At 37.0% G+C, this 17,181-nt stretch overlaps 1 protein-coding gene across 1 annotated transcript in view; it reads right to left on the reverse strand.

The window, feature by feature from the left end:
- LOC124407921 (headcase protein) overlaps positions 1-17,181 on the reverse strand; it is a 132,758-nt gene that overhangs the window by 93,128 nt on the left and 22,449 nt on the right. Inside the window, exon 2 of the mRNA XM_046884535.1 lies at positions 11,611-11,707. Coding sequence (XP_046740491.1) covers positions 11,611-11,707 — 97 coding nt within the window. The remainder of the gene's footprint in view (positions 1-11,610; positions 11,708-17,181) is intronic.

Consider the following 17,181-nt stretch of genomic DNA (forward strand, 5'->3'; position numbering starts at 1 on the left):
GGGTAGGAGACAGAAATTCAGCCGTCCGATTTTATCGGATGAGTTCGAGTCGTGTCGAGCCCCAAAGCGAGCGATCGTTGCGCAATCCCCATTTCTGCACGAATAAAGGTAGGTAGATAGGTAGATAGGTATGGTGTACCCACTACAAGGGATAAAATAGTTGGACAGATATATATACGTCGACGTAATGCAGCCTGCAGGGAATCATGGCGGACCCTGATCGCCCAAAGTGGATACGAAATCGGTGCAACCACAATTGTTTTTATGATATTTTTTTGTTTTCTCTTTATTTCACTTTTTCGTGCACCCTTGTTTTGGTAATTCGTAGAACGGCGCAAAAAGAATCGAAATAAACGAGGACTCGAAACGATGGAATACGATAGATCGAGGAAGATGATCTAAGTTTGTAATTTGAAAAACCATTATCACCAGTTTGTCATTAAACCAAACACAGTGAGGAGAGAGAGAGAGTAACGAAAAGATGAGAACGAAAGATGAAAAACAAAACGAAGGGGTGGAAGAAAAAGACGAAAAGAGAAGTATACTTCTTACCACTGGTAAACAGAAAAATACTCCAACGTTGCTGCACCGAGCGAAAAACAATTTCAGAGATAACGACTGTCATATATAATATATACGAGCTTAAGGAAGAGATGAGATATAGATAGAAAGAGAGAGAGATAGAGATGAAATGAAGAAAAGTAAAAACAAGTGAACCTTGCGGTAGGATCGTTGATCAAGATCGCGAAAGCGAGGTTGAAATTGCATGAATCGAAAGTTTCATCCAGCGGAAAGTTTTCCTTCTTTCGAAAACACTCGATCTGGTTATTCGTAAAAAAGCTCAGCTCGTGGAATCGTCGACTCGTTCATCAAGATCAGTCAAATCCCACGTCTCACCGAAGCAAAACAACCGATCACCCACTCACTCACTCACTCACTCACAGTCACTTGCGATTGCGAAGGAAATAAAAAGAAGAAAGAAAGAAAAAAGAAGGAAAGAAAGAGAAAAAAAACAGAGAAAAAAGAAAAACCATCTGTACAGCAAATTACGATTATCGTTCGATCAATCACAATCCGCGGTACATAAAGTGGACGGTTATGTAATAAAAATGACACCCGTGAGCATCGTCGCCCCTTTCATCAAATATATAAATATATATATATATATATATATCAGGGTAAACGAGGATGAGTAAAATATCATAAGGAGAGAGAGAGAGAGAAAGAGAGAAGTAAGAGGTAGTTCTCGGAGAACCCCATTTAACCTGAGTGAGTCTGAGCTGGTGTTAGAAATTCATTAAGCACAATTGTTTTATCGCCCGTTCATTATACACATACCTATATGGTATGTACATATGCATGTATCTAGGTGTGTAAAAATACGACATATAAAAAGAAAAGAAAGAAAGAAAAAAGGGAAAATGAGAATACGCCCCCTCAATCTTAACGGCGTAGGCTGTTGTTGGTGGCCTCCTCGTGTAGGTATCGCAACGCGCGTCATTTTCCGTTCACTTCTAGTTATAATAGTTATAAACGTCAACGACGACGGCGACAAGCGTGATTCCCGCCTACGCGAAAATCCGGTGCGTGACAAGTCGCGATGAAATTGTAATCCTTTCGATTAAAACTTCCCAACGCCGTTCGCGCGTGCATCTCTCGTCACACTGCCTGTGCGAGAGTTATCGTTGTTGTAATCGTACCAGACGATGGATATACATACATGTATATTATATATATATATATATATATATATACCACGTGTACATATGTATATTCAGAGTAAATCCAATTAATTCGCCCGAGTGAATAAATTTTCATTTTTCTTGCAACCTTATTTTTAAGTTTTTTAATCTTTTTTTTTTTTTTTTTTGTCGTCGTCGTCCACTCGAAAGTTAACAAAACACGAAATCTACGCCTTTGCGAGTCAATAAATTACAAGTAATTGAGCTCATTGTCACGAATCAACGTTGTGAGAGTTTAGGAAAAAACAAGAGAAAAAAAAAATAGTTAACATGTTCGCTGTTTCGCGTTCAATTTAAACACGATTTTCTACGCAAGGTTTCAGACGACACAGGTCACACTATACATTTTATGCCTCTCCGATAAATCGTTCGGCGAAGTATTTAGCGGGATGTGGATGAGGGGTGGTGGTGGTGGTGGTATGTTTCTCAACGAGATAATAGAGGAGAAGAGATTTAGGGTAGGACAAACCAGGTCCTAAAATAACATTCCCACCAAACAAGCAGCCGACGAGCAACCATCTAAACGATTGTCACGCAACTACATGTAGCAAGCCTTCAAGCTTGAAACACCGTACAACTAGACCCAACACCTATGAAATCCACCAGAGTTATTCTCAAGGGACGTCACAAGAGTTGTTCACAAGCGCGAAGTACCGCATAGAACCTCGGACGCGCTTTTTCTCTCTCTCTCTCTCTCAATATTAACATTAATATATGGTTGTGCGACGTTTGGTTGGAAAAAAAGACAAAAGAAATTCAACCCTAAGATTTTGGAAAAACAATAGCATCGAAGACAAACCCAACACCAAGAAGAAGATCCTTTTTTTCTGGACACGCGAGAGAATGAAATAAGAAATAATCATCAAACGATTATTGTGCAAGAGAAAATGCTAAGAAAAAAAAGTAGTAGTAGAAGAACAAGAACAAAAAGAATAAGAAGAAGAAGGATCAGAAACGTAAAAGCTATCGAAGTCGCAAGACGCAGGTCTAACAGTTCACCTCGACTTCGTGGTGCCTTTTTACCACAAGTGTCCTCGTTCTTACTCCTGAAAGTATGTGTGCAGGACTCTTAGCCGTCATTTTGGCAAGTGTCATTCATTGTCTTTCAGTCGCAACAACGAAGCGGTACAAATTGGTATTTGCGATGTGTTTATACTCCTCCTCCTCCTCCTCCTCCTCCATCCATTATCCACAACAGCCATACATTTATATATCAAAACGAGGATTCCGCCATTGTTTTTCCCCCGACCATGGGTTCGTGGGCGATTCAGTGACCACCAGTCGTCTTTCTTCGGCTGACCATCCAACGACATTTGTCTACTCCAACCGAGGATTATGACGTGCCTGCCGGTTCCAACCGCTGATATTGTTTTTCCTGCACCCTCTTGTCGGCGGCAAAACAACGCCACGGGAAAATCGAAAGAAGAGAATATAAGGGGACAAAAAAAGAGGGAGGGTAGGGGTTGGAGGTGGGGGAACAGGAGACATTCTTTCGTCCGGATTCATTCGACGCGACGATTTGTCAGCCACCCCTTACGGTTATCCGAGATCCAGCAAAAGCAGACTGTCTTCGCGTGGAAACGGAAAAGACGTGAAGAAGGCTTACCCAAACGCATCGCAATCAATTCGGTCTCGTTTATTTTTATAGTGATCGCTCGTAGTTCGATGACGATAAGAAAAATAGATAAACACACGCATCGATTACTGCGCAAATACCCTTCCTGGCTGAGGTGTATGTCGAAGAGGAAACACGGAATGAAAAGGGAGGAAAAGGCTGAGGGTAGTATATAGTTACAACCTTGAATTTTACCTTTTTTCCAACTGCACGACAAACGGTAAAAGGAAAGGAATAAAAAAAAATTAAAAAAAAAAGGTAAATCGAGAACAAAACGGGTTAAATTATTATAAAAAATAACGAGATCGCAGTACTTCTCACATTAAAATTTCCGTTTCGAACAAAAGCTACCTTCACCACTGCGATCAGTTGATTAATGATCGTTTCTCTTGATTAAGTATAAGAAGAAGAAAACATGACAATATCAATGATGGTATTTTCATTAATAACGTCGGTCAGATGTATCCGTGATAAATATAACTTTGACGATAGGAAGAAGAATAAAACGAATAGAAAAACAAGTTTCTGAGCGCATAAAATTCTTAAATTCTAAATAGACTGTATCGCTTTGAAAATGATCAAGTGACTAAAGTGTCTTGTGCAATACGTAAACCATGACGATAAAACGAGGTTGAACTTCGTAAAGGTTTCACTTGACAATGAAATTTGATGAAAAATCCTTATTTAAAAACATCAAATCCAATTGTTGCCAAGAAAAATGTCAGACTATCGAATCCAAAAAGTTATGAAGTAAAAAATCACGATTCCAAACTTACGAAACGTTCAATTTTATATCCATCTGTCAAAATGAAACGAAACAAGTGTTTCGACATGAATCGCACGAAACTGATAACAGAATTTCGATAACGATGAAAAAAAAAAAAAAAAGGATTCCATCAAATTATCCAGACCATTGACCACGGTCAGTAAAAATTTGAGATACGACGTACAACGTACGATGTTACATGAGAAGAGCTCGACAACAAAAGCCAAGGGAGGTGGGGTCTGGTGCTCTGGTTAGGTACGTGTAACAATTCCAACGCGACGATAGAAAGAAGAGGAAGGAAGTAAAGGAAGAGGGGAAGCGAGAGAAAAGGACCGGGTTTTTCCGAGCCTACTTTTAGGGTCGAAAGGACCCACCACCGGTGTTAACCGAGGGTGTTTGGCGCGAGAGGAAACTGCTCTCTCTCTCTCTCTCTCTCTCTCGGAGTTATCGATCTGGTTGAGGTAGGTCCCGCCCCAAGGGAACTCAGGCGACCCACCGCCGCCCATCCGACGACTCTTATCCCAGTTCAGGGATGAATTTTCAAGGGCATCCGGCCGGCGCGGCACGCCGTTTGCCAGAACACCCCTCCTCCTCTCTCTCCTCTCCTCTCTCTCATCTTCCGCTGTGGGCGCGCGTTATCGGAGCAGAGGGTGAAGCCTGAAGGGAGATTCACTTTCCCCAGGGATAAAGCTGGTTTTCGTACTAGGTAAGAACGCGGTGTGAATATATGTATAGCCGAAGATGTATAACGTAAAGGAAGAACGGTCAGAGGGGTGGGGGTGAAAAAGGGAAGCTGCAAAAAATCGACCATAGATAGTCGATGTAAACTACTACAGTCCATTCGTCTTCTATTTGGAAAACCGATATTTTCACCCTTTCATTGCTTGGTTGGTCATTTTAACTACTTTTTGAAACAAAGAGCTAATTAATCGTGAAATGTTAATCAGCTCTGATTCAAGGATTAGAGGAAGGACGGATGGAAGGAAGGAAGGAAGGAAGGAACGTCGGAGTCTGGCATTTAGTTGCAGGACTCGGACGGTCTGATCTCCTCTCCTCTCTTCCCGACAATGAATAGCTGCAGACTGACTACTGGCTTTGCTACAGGGTTGATAGGTACGTTTCCTATTAGCTGGATGCCTGCTCGAAGTTCCGTCGTAAATCAGTGTCAACCGAGAACGAATCAACGTTCGTTGATCTCGTTGTTACCGTTGAGCAGCATTGCAGCGCTCCGCTACAGTTGGATTTCGCTAAATTTGTAACTTAACGAGAGAATGGACACTCGCATAGATTGAAGGAGTGAGTGATTGAAGGTGTCGACGAAAAACTACGGGATCGATATCGATCGTCCGAACGAATCGCATTGCATTGCCGTTTTAGTCTCATTATTCCATTGCAATTTTGCTATATACACTTTACTAAGAGTTGACCGTGCGCTCAGAGAATACTTTTTCCCTTTTTCAAAACATCAATGTGTAAAGAAACACGATATTTCGTTCTAAATAGCAAAGTTAATGAAATAATTGTTTTAAGATTGTAAGAAATTTTAATTGAATAAAATTTACTCATGTATAGGAAATTTCGATTTTACTTCATTCAATTTAATGAAATAATCATTTTTTCATAGTATTATCAGAATATTGAATAATCTCTGATAGATTCAACAAAATCGCTTCATACAGTCCACAAAATCTATTCGGTGGATAAAGATTAGTCAAATTTCCAAAATCATGAGATCTACTGATCGATTACCGCTATATCAAATAATATGTTGCATTGTAATTCTACAAAAAAAAAATTTATTTATCAAGTGGCAAAATACTCTTCGTGACGTGTGAAAAATCCCTTCCGGTAAGAGAAATAAGATGAGCAGTTATTAGGAGGAACTCCAGGAATCTGTTTAGCACAATCAGCGGAACTAAATCATTCCTGATCTAATACCATTGAATCAGCCTGTCGATTCATAATGAAATATTTCTTAGTCGATGTATCGACGTGACACTTGATTCGTGTAGCATAAATTACAGTCGAACGATAATTTTTTTTTAGTTCCAACAATTAAACAACCATTTTTCAATCTTCACAAAATGATTCCACTGTCTAGATCTGCTTTCGCAATCGCAATAAAATCTATGGAATTGTGTTGCCAAACTTTATCTCAAACATTACCAAAACATTTCGATTTCAGCGCACTCGAAAATCAACCGAACTTTTTGCTATTAAATTTCAAAAGTCTTCGAAACGATGGATAAATTGGGCTTGAAGAGAGTTGTTTAAAGAAGAAGAAGAAAAAAGACAAGATTTAGAAAAAAAAAAAAAAAAAAAAAAACAACAGGGAGAATAATGAAAAGGGTGCCAACCTCGCACAGTCGTGTTAGGGGTTGTCTGAACTGTGTTAATTTCGTTATCTCCAGTCGAGCGGAGGTAATGTTTACAATGAGATTATGAGAGGAGAGAGAGGAGTGTAGTTGTAGTAGTAGTAGTAGTAGTAGTAGTAGTAGCTAGCAGACGACGCCGTTACACCGCCGGATTTCTTAAAATCTCTCTGGCAAACTGTCCAATACTGGATGCGTTTCGTCGGAATTTCAATGAAAACCCTGAGAATTAACACCGCGAGCGGTTTGGAAAATAAATAAATGATAATAAACTAGTAAATGAAATTAGGGAAACGAAAAGAACAAAAAAGAAAAAAAAAACCCATACGCAAGGTAAAAATATGAAACGAGAAAATGGCCTGGCCCAACATCGTTCGAAAATAACCCGAATGTGTTAATTAATATATATATATATATATATAGTTGAACGAAACGAGTCTCTAAAAAATGTTTGTCATTCACTTTCGGTAATAAAAATATCCGACAAACCAGTTACCTCGGAGATATTTAAAGAAAAAATATTTATTTTCATAACAAAACGACGAAGCATCGTCACAGATGTAAAAAAAAAAACACACATGTATAATACATATGTAATAATTTTTTAGCTACCTGACCGATGCTGGCCGTCTTTTTTCCCTTCTCTATCTTTTTTCATTCGAACTTTTCCTTTCTTTTTCCCACTTCGTTCTTTCCGTCGTCTAATTAACATATGTATAATAAGATAACTTTTCAACACAATTTTAAGCGTCTCCTTCTGTTATTATTCAACTAACTCACATTTTTTATTTTATACAGTGAGCGTTAAGAGTAAAGATAAAAAACGAGATATTCTGTAATCAATTAATTTGTTTATTTGACAAAGGAACGATGAAGTTCATACATTATCTTACTATTTACTTTACTTTACAATATAGTTAAAAATCCACGATTTTCATCATGTTTCTTGCTAAACGCGCGTTGCGTACATATTAATTTTATACTCTCAACGTGGGAAAAAAAGAAACGTTTCGCAGAGCATTTCGAGAGCTATATATATACATATACAAGACGAAGGTAATCGATCATTTATTACGTCGTATTATACACGCAGAAGTTATACAACATATATTAAAATGACAGGATGTTGTTACGAGTGCTGAGTAATCGGAGAAAAATCTCAATAAAACTTCCCTACACGTCGTCATTGTAATATGTGAGAATCATTTCCTTCTTTTCTTCACGTTCAAATTCTCATTCTCGTAAATCCTAAAACTAACCTAGATAACAACAACAACAACAACAACAACAAAAAAAAAAACATCAGAGAGCGAGAGAAGAAAAAAAAAAAAGAGAGAATAAAGGTAAAAGAAAAATCTGATCCACACCGAGCACCGCAAAAACAAGTATTTCACTTGTGTTTTGAAAAAAAAAAAACGAAAAAAAAAAAGTAAGAAAGAAGAAAAAAAACCATCATCAACAAGTAAGAGACTCTTAAGTTATACAAAATTTACCTGAAAGGAAATGAAAAAACGATGCGATATAAAATCCGAACTCTGTGAAAACGTGAGTTCGAAAAAATAAAAATTTCACATTCGAAATGTGTGTGTGTGTGTGTTAATAATACACACATATATATATATATATATGTATACGTGCAACGACGGAGGGAAAACACATCGTTGGTATGCGAAACGCGAAACGCAACCCTTGCATTTTAGAATTCGAATCGAACGCTGCGGCTACAATGCGAGTATAGAGAAGGAAGAGATTGGTCCAGTATACGATACAATACATATGTATGTAGGTATGTACATGTACACAGATTTACTACGTATGTAGGTATTTCCCGTTGTCTCGCTGCACCGCGCCTCGTTGCCATGCCAAGCGAATATCGCGAGGGTAAGCTAGAGCTGCAGCAGGGTCCCCAAGCATGCACACACTTTTACGTCGGTCTCTCTCTCTCTCTCTCTCTCTCTCTCTCTCTCTCTCTCTCTCTCGCCCTCTCTCTTTCTCTTTATGTGGTTTGAGATCAGGGGTGACAAACAGGATGCACGCGTGGGATAAATTTCGGTGAAAAAAAAAAAAAAAGAAAAAAAAAAAGAAAAGAAAAGAAGAGAAAGAAAAAAAGGGAATAAAATTGAAAGCTTGAAATCACTGCGAATCAAGCTTTAGGGGCGTGTGACTGTGAGGAGAAGTGATATCGCGATGTATATATATATATATATATCTGTTAACGAAATCTGCGCCATATTTTCAAAGTGCATTTTTTTTTTTCTCTTTCTTTCTTTCTTTCTTTCTTTCTTTCTTAATTTCCAAAATAAACGAGACAAATCTTTTCATCTTTGAATGATTTTTATTGAACAAAGAATTCTTTTGAAAAAATCAGGCTTCTTTTGAATTGGTATCAATGCGTAAGAAAAAAAAAAAGTTATGCAACGATCTTCCGATGATATGAGGCAAATGAATTCACGATTTCACTTGGAATGCCCCGTATGTTCGAGCGTGCGTGTGCGTACGCATGCATCCATGCATGCTTCATTACTGCGCAGCAATCATTGCGCTGAAAGCGGGTGCCTGCATAAATCGTCATCAACGGAGGGTTGCGTTGCGTTGCGTTGCGTTGCGTTGCAAGTGCGACGCAGTTTAGGGTGCGTCGGATGGGTACATAGGAAATGCAAGCGGGACCTGAATATGGAGGGTGGAGGGGGTTGGGGGTGGAACACAAGGCGAGTTATTGATTTTCTACCGGGTATTTAGGGTAGGACGACCATGCACACCCCCAACGATAAAAGAGACGTTGCAGCAGCAGCAGCAGCAGCAGCAGCAATGTTGGGGGCGGAGGATTGAGAGTTCCGCTGCTGCGGTATGTATATACATACATATACTCGTCGAGAAAAATATCTCATGCCTGACAATGATGGAGGGAAACCGAAATTCAATCAATACTAGGAATAATAAAATAATCGTTTTGAAACTATGAGGCTAAGGAACAATTATAATTAGAATAAAGTTCTAAACGTTGATAGATAAGTAACGAATTTTTTTAAACCGAAAGAGACAGAGTCGTTTTGAAAACTTTACGATTTAATTATACGAATTTTAATGTGTAGTTGTGTTATAAACCATACAAAATGGAATATACCATACGATTAAAGGATAACAAGACGGAAGTTGATGTAGAAAGATTTATCAAAAACTAATCATAATAACTAGTTTCTAGAACTTAAGGACACGTTTGAAAGAATTGATATAATAGATCAAAAAATATATATGATTTACCAAATTTCGAGCAATTTGAAATTTTTCAAAACAACCGGTTTCAACGTAAAAATTTTACCTATACACCGTCGTCACTGCATCAACGACGTAACTAATTATAAGTTCAAATTTGCAAATGAAAACACGAACACCGTGACTTTTAAAACTTGTCATTATTTTCAACCACTCACCTATAAATCATATCTACAGGTCAAGAATAAATATTACATAAATGTTTAACAAAAACATTCTTACAACCGGACGTTATATCGATAACGTGTTTTTTTTTTTTTCTCTTCTTTTTTCTACGTATTGCAACACACCTTTTCTATTTTATATACCAATTAGTATAATAAATAAATAAATAAATAAATAAATAAATAGCTAGAATTATATAATTGTGGATAAAATTTTCCCACCCAAGGTGTGGAAACATTAAATTATTAACCGCTAATCATACCGACGGTAATTAAAAACGTCATCCTGTGTATCTACTACTACTACTACTACTACTATTACTATTACTATTACTACTACTATATATATATATATATATATATATATATATATATGCATGAGTATATGTACAGAGAAGAACGTGAGAGGAGGCGAAAAAAATAAAGAAAAAGTTGACGGTGGTATTGGAGGATCGTAAACATGTTGACACCGTTTCGCACTTTGCATAACAATCGTGTTGCGGAGAGCTAGAGGATTGTGCATTGTTGCAAAAGCATCGGAATCGGTCGGTCGCATAATAAAACTCCGCATATGACATGGTGCATAAAAATGCAAACGGTTCTTTCGTCCTTGGTTCTAACCGCGTGTTACCGATCAATTCTATTATATGTATCTACTTTAATGCACGTACGTACGTGTATGTATGTATGCATGAACATACATACATATATATATATATTGCATAAATTTATCAATCTATCGAAACAAGCGGGGAGAAAACTGTTTTTTTTTTTTTTTTCACGATACTTTTCATTGCAACAAAAAGAAAAGATTCTATCGGTCTGCCAGGCAAATTTCCGCGACGATCTTGAAAATGTCGGAGTGAAAAATCTGAAACCGAAATTTCTTTGCAGAAGAAAAAAAAATTCCTAAAGAATGTAAAAAATTTTCTTGCAAATAAATATAAAAACTGAAAAAAAAAACATCGATTTATTTCCGGTAGAACCGGAAGTACGAATTACACGGGACACGATAATTTTTCATGACCATCATTTGATAGTGAAATCCTGTGAGTGTCAAATTTTTTCATCAACCAACCGTTTCCAAGATTATTGCTGGGAGTTTGTTTCACAAAAAAAAAAAAAAAAAAAAAACCTTTTTTTCCTATTCCAGATATTCGAAAAAACGCGAAGATTCGTTGAAATTATAAAAAAAAGTCTTCTTCGCCCGAAACCAAATACTTTTCTAACCTCACAAATGCTGTGGAAGATTAAAACAAATTTTCGTCACAAAATTTGTCAAAGATAATTTTACCCTTTCTCCTAAATCGTTCAAAATTTAATTCGTCCTAATTTTCAAATCTTATATTTGAATAATTAAATAATCCAACCTATTCCGATTACTCGCGGCTTAAAAAGTGACAAAACAACAGCTTATCACGTTTCAAACTTCTATAATCGGCAATTTCTTGTGCGTAACTGTGTGATTAAAAAATTCAACGATTTCTATCTTTCTAAAAAAAGAATAAAAAAAATAAATAAATAAAAAATATTCAAACCAATGTAATATTCAACTATGCAATTATCTCCGATGTACAGATGAATACACTTCGTATAAATTGATTACAAGTAGGTATAATAAAGTTAATCGAATCTCTTAACAACGAATAACAATAAAAAAAAATCCAACAATACTGACCTTGATGTGATAGGAGTTGAGTTTGGTCCTCGGTAGGCTGTTGAAAGCTCTGAAGTCGAGACGTCTTGAGAAGATTCCATTCGCTCCGCAGCTTTGCCTGAAAGATAATAAAAATATCGAGAAACGATTAGGAAAAATACGAGGGTATAAACTTAAAGAGGTAAAAAAAAATAAATAAATAAAAAAGACACGATGTGAAAAAGATTCGTTGATAAAAACTCGATTGTTCCTCAACTTCGTAATGAAAAAGACGACGATGAATCACAAGGTCCGACTAGTTGACCGTTCAAATACAGTTGTGTGTTTGGATAATCCTTGACGACGCGAAGATCGGAAAGACGACGGCGACGGAAGTGAAAAAAAAAAAAAAAGAGAGAGAGAGAGAGAGAGAGAGAGAGAGAGAGAGAGAGAGAGAGAGAGAGAGAGAGAGAGAGAGAGAGAGAAAAGGAAGGAAAAAAAATGGGAGAAACGTCAGACGCGCGTGACATCGTGACAATGGAGTAATCGCGATATTATGTCTGCATGGAAGAAATATTGGGGGGGGGGGGTGGGGGGGGGGGGGAGGGAAGTCACCGCTTAGTCGTCTGACTCGTAACTGACCTAACCTAACTATAGAAGTACACTATAATAATAATAATACAAAACGACCTGTGTATGGGGCTGTTATGAAAGCAGCACAACAACCTGTGTACCTACTGTAACGACACGTTTAAATGGCATGGAGAGAACAAGAACAATGATAATAACAATAAGAATATAAGTAAGAAAAAAGAAAAATGATGATGATGATGATGATGAAGAAGAAGAAGAAGAAGAAGAAGAAACCAAACGGTTGTTTTCACTTTTATCTTGCATTATCGTCACCGATATATGTATATGTATATATAATAAATATATATATACACACACACGTACACGTATGCATATTATACCGGGTGTCCGAGTCCACTCATCCACCCCAAAATATACAGTAAAAAAATGAAATAGAATTTTTTTTTAAATCTGCCAGCACCCCTTAATAATTGAGACGGAGCATTGAATCTTTTTTTTTTTTTTTTTTCATTTCTTTTCAGGGTAAACTCAAGATTTTTCAAGTCGGAGAATGAAAATTTCTTTTTTCAACTGTCAACCTAATACATACACACATAAACACAAATTTCCTGAGATATTTAAATTTTATAAAAATATCTGAATAGATTAATTTGTTGCAAAAAAAAAAATTACGCAAATATAATAAAATACAGAACGAAAAGCGAAAGTCAAGCGTAAATAAAATCGTTGAAATACGTGGCTGGAATTACCTAAAAGTTATAAAGCTCCTACAGCTAATACGAGAGTGAATAGAGAACGTTTCAAATTACTGTACAAGCAGAGAAAAAGAGAGACGAGAAGAGAAGAGAGAGAGAGAGAGAGAGGAGTAAAATCGGGTTAAAAGTTTGGTATTCGGCTAACTTAGCAGCCACGTCAATCTCAGCAGTTTTACACCCACATTTAGGAAAACTCGAGGGAATAAATGCGCGAACCTAAATACACACGTATAAATTACACACTAATATGCCTAGAATGTGCATAAAAGTGTTCGGTTATAAGTGAGCGCCGTTTTGCTGACGCGTAGGTAAGAAGAAGAAGACGAAGACGAAGACGAAGTCGAAGAAGAATTTAAGCTCTTTCGGGGGTGAGATGCTGACATTTTAATGGCAGACGTCAACAGCCGACATTTCAATTTTCGAGACTCCAGTGTCGAAAGCGTTTTTTAAAAAAATTCGCACTCTCGTCATTCCGAGTGCTGCTGCGTATATGCGCAGGCACTTTAGTATACCGGAAGTCTGCATCGCGTTGGTATGCCAAAATGCCAAAATCTGAGTGTAACAACATCGATTTATCGACTGGGCTAAAGTGAAAAACACCTTTTTCCTCTCCTTCTTCTTTTTTTTTCTTTTCTTTTTTTTTTTTTTTTTATAATTTTCTTCTTCAACGTTGAAAAATTAGTTGTGAAAATGAAATTCGTAATCTTTTGACTAAAAAAAGTCTTCAAATTCTTTTCATCAAAGCGAAACGCTCAAGTAATCGATATATTTTGCAAACTTGACTGTTTTAAAAAAAAAGTTTCGTTTTTTTTTATATATACGTCAAGTTTATTCCCGTAACTGCAAACATCGTAATGGAAAATAAAAATTTACCCATTTTGCAAGAATGATTCAGAAATAAAGTCGAGTTTTCTAAATATTAAAATCCTGGGGGGGGGGGGGGGAGGCGTTAAATTTTTTTTTATTCTCCAGCGACTGTCATAGAACGAAGATTTTGAAATGCGATTGTGTTTCCGTTTTATTACGGGATTGCTGAATTTCTGAAAATTCCAAAATCGTGAAACAACAGGTTTGTTTTTTTTTTTTTTTTTTTTTTTTTTTTCTATTTCCCTCCCTCGGCATTAATCGTTAACGATAACGTTACAAACTTCGGTAAGATTCTCTGAACCGTAGATACGTGAGATCCATTTCACTCCGATAACGTCGGGGGCTAACGACGAGGATCGAGAACGACGAATGGAAGAGAAAGAGAGAAAGCGAGAAAGAGGGTGAGCAAGAGAGAGAGAGAGAGGGAGGGAGGGAGAGAGAGAGGGAGGGAGAGGAAGTGGCGAGCGGTAACAACGATTTTGGCCTTCACCTTGGCCTCGAGTGGTTTCGTCCCCCTTCGTCGTTGCATTTGCGCATGCATGCATATATATATATATATATATATAATATATATGTATATAGTATATAATCATATACACGCATGCATTCGCAGTCGGTTGCAGCATATTCGTCACTCACTCGTTGATTTACTCGCTCGCTTACTCGCTTACTCGCTTACTCACTTGCTCACTCCAGTTACGAGTATATATAATGCATATATATAACACAGTTGTAGTTGTAGTTATAGTTATAGTTTTATTTTTGGCAATGTCACAAGTAAGGTCGAGGAAATATATAACGCCTGCAAATAATCTGTATATATACATACGTTGGATATGTATGTACATATATGGTTACACAGATTATGCATGTTATGCATAAAACCAACGTATCATACAAAATACAAACAACTAATTTACGAATCAACATATATATATATATATATATGAATGCAACGAAAAAATTGACGATAGTTCAACCAAAGAACACAATAATTTGTATATACAAGTTTTTTTTTTTTTTTTCCTCCTAATAATGCGTTTTGATTTTTTTTTTCTTTGCAAACTTGCTGTTTCGGTTTTGTCTGCAGGTTGATCAACAGGCGTCAACAACAACAACAACAACAATAATAATAATAATAATAATAATAACAATAATGATCTTAATCCTGTAATTTTGTGTATTAGTTTAAATTCTTCGTTGTTATAATTCGTTCTCGATAGGATGACAAGGATGATAAAGGAATGTAAAAAAAAAAAGAGCAATCGGAAATCGATAAAAACCAAAGCAAGCAAATCGTTACGAATAATATTTATTATATTATAGATATAATTAAAAATATAATAAATATTTTGTACAAATAAATATCGGTAAGAATTGTACACATAAATATTTCTATTTAATTTACGAACCCTTTGGCAAAACCGGTTCGTTGAATGCAGAGGATCGCGTCCGAAACCCGATTGGCCAGAATCCGGATCTCAAACTCCGCTTGGCAAGGAAGATAAAGATAAAGATAGAGAGAGAAAGAGAGAGAGAGAGAGAGAGAGAAAAGGAGAAAAGAAACGGGAAAAAGAAGAAGGAGCGAGACAACCGAGTGAGAAGTGGAAGGCAAAAGGAAGAATGGAATGGAACGGAAAGGAATGGAATGGAAGGGAAGGGAATGGAAGGGACGAAGGTGAGAAGAGGGGTGAGGAGAGAAGAGAGAGGAAGAGGGTTATTATCTAACCTTGAAACGTCCTCTGGAAATAAGAACTTCCGAGTCTTACGGCAGCGCGAGCTCCGAGTTGCAGCGGGGTAAAATATTCCTCCACCCCTTCGTTCTCCCTCCCTCCCTCCCTCCCCCCCTCCCTCCCTCCCTCCCTTCCCTCCACCCTTCGCGTCCCTTCGTCATTCCGACCTACCGACCGACCGACACACACCGACTGCATGCATTTCATCTGCCGCAGCAGCGTAGCGATTCGGTATTCGCGTGCTTAATGCGAAGTGTGATGATATTGCGATGAGAAGGAAAAAAAACGTAATAAATAAATACAAAATTGCCAATCGCAATATTTTCTAACTTGCAGTATCACCGTCGATCGATTGAAAAAGTTTTTTACCAAAGTTTTTTTTTTTATCGGAAAGTACAGATTTTCACTGACACCGAATGATTCGTTTATTTTTTGTTTTTTTTTGTTTTTTGTTTTTTCTCCATTGAAAAACAAGCAAAGAAGAAAAACAAAGAATATTTATTTGCATCGATGGTGGATTGAAAAAAGGAAAAAGGAAAACTTTCGAAATTTCGACGGTTCGGTAAATTTGAATTTTCGATCAGTCTTGACCGAATGAGAAAATAGAGACAAAAAAAAAAAAAAGGAAAGAGCAAAAAAAGGTCAGTTTTTAGCGAATTTGTTTACTCGACAGAAAAAAAAGTCGACAAAAAAAATTATCTAAAAAAAAATTATTTCCAATTCCCCGATTATAGAAAAGTGAAATTTTCAGTTCTTTTTTCGATGACCAAATTAAAAATCCCCTGACAATTTCAGGTATTTAATGACCCCTTTTAAATACCTTGACATTTCCAGGTTTTCCTGGTTTTGCAGATGTGTGGCCACCCTGAGTGAGTCTGGAATAGATCAGGTTGATCGATTGAAACTAAACGGATGAATTTGAGAGCGTTAAACAGAAGAGACTTGGAAGAAGTAAAGGAACGGCAAAGCTTGATGCAGAGGACCGGTTCTCCTTCGAAATCGTGCACAGAGTATACGAGCCGCACTGACTATACCTGATACTGTCATGGGACACCGTGTATATGGGATAAGAGGGGAGGGTGGGTTTCATTTGCCGCGGGATGGCGTCGCGACGGCGGTAAAATGAGTGAAAAAAAAATTTCAGAGACACAAGCCGAGTTAACGCCTGCCGATAAAACTCTTATTTTTCATCGCATTTTTTTTTTTTTTTTTTCTTCAACAGATTTCAAAAATTCTGAAATGATGGAGGAGATCCAATACGGCGTACGAGAATTTAGAATCCGATCGAATCCGGAGAAAAAGTTTTGCCCACGTTCTTTTTTTTTTTTTTTTTATCTTCTTGTGCATAAAGTTTTTCGACCGTATTCCATAGAGTTTGAAATTTTCCTGCGCCATATTGAATCCACAATGTCGAATTTTCAAAATCAGCAACCCCCAAAAACCGTACACTATACATATATACTGTATCTAGTTACGAAAGTTGACTCAGCAAAATAATTTAGTTATCTCGAAGATTTAAAGTATAAAAACAGAGAAAATCAAAACCGAATAAAAAAAAAATAAAAAAAGACGAGACGAGACGATTTTAACGAAGTGAAACAACTTTGGAGAATTGTTTGTTTTCTTTTTTTTTTTCTTTCATTCTACCTATGTTCAAAACGTAA

This window comes from Diprion similis, chromosome 7 (assembly GCF_021155765.1).
Source record: "Diprion similis isolate iyDipSimi1 chromosome 7, iyDipSimi1.1, whole genome shotgun sequence".
Lineage (NCBI taxonomy): Eukaryota > Metazoa > Arthropoda > Insecta > Hymenoptera > Diprionidae > Diprion > Diprion similis.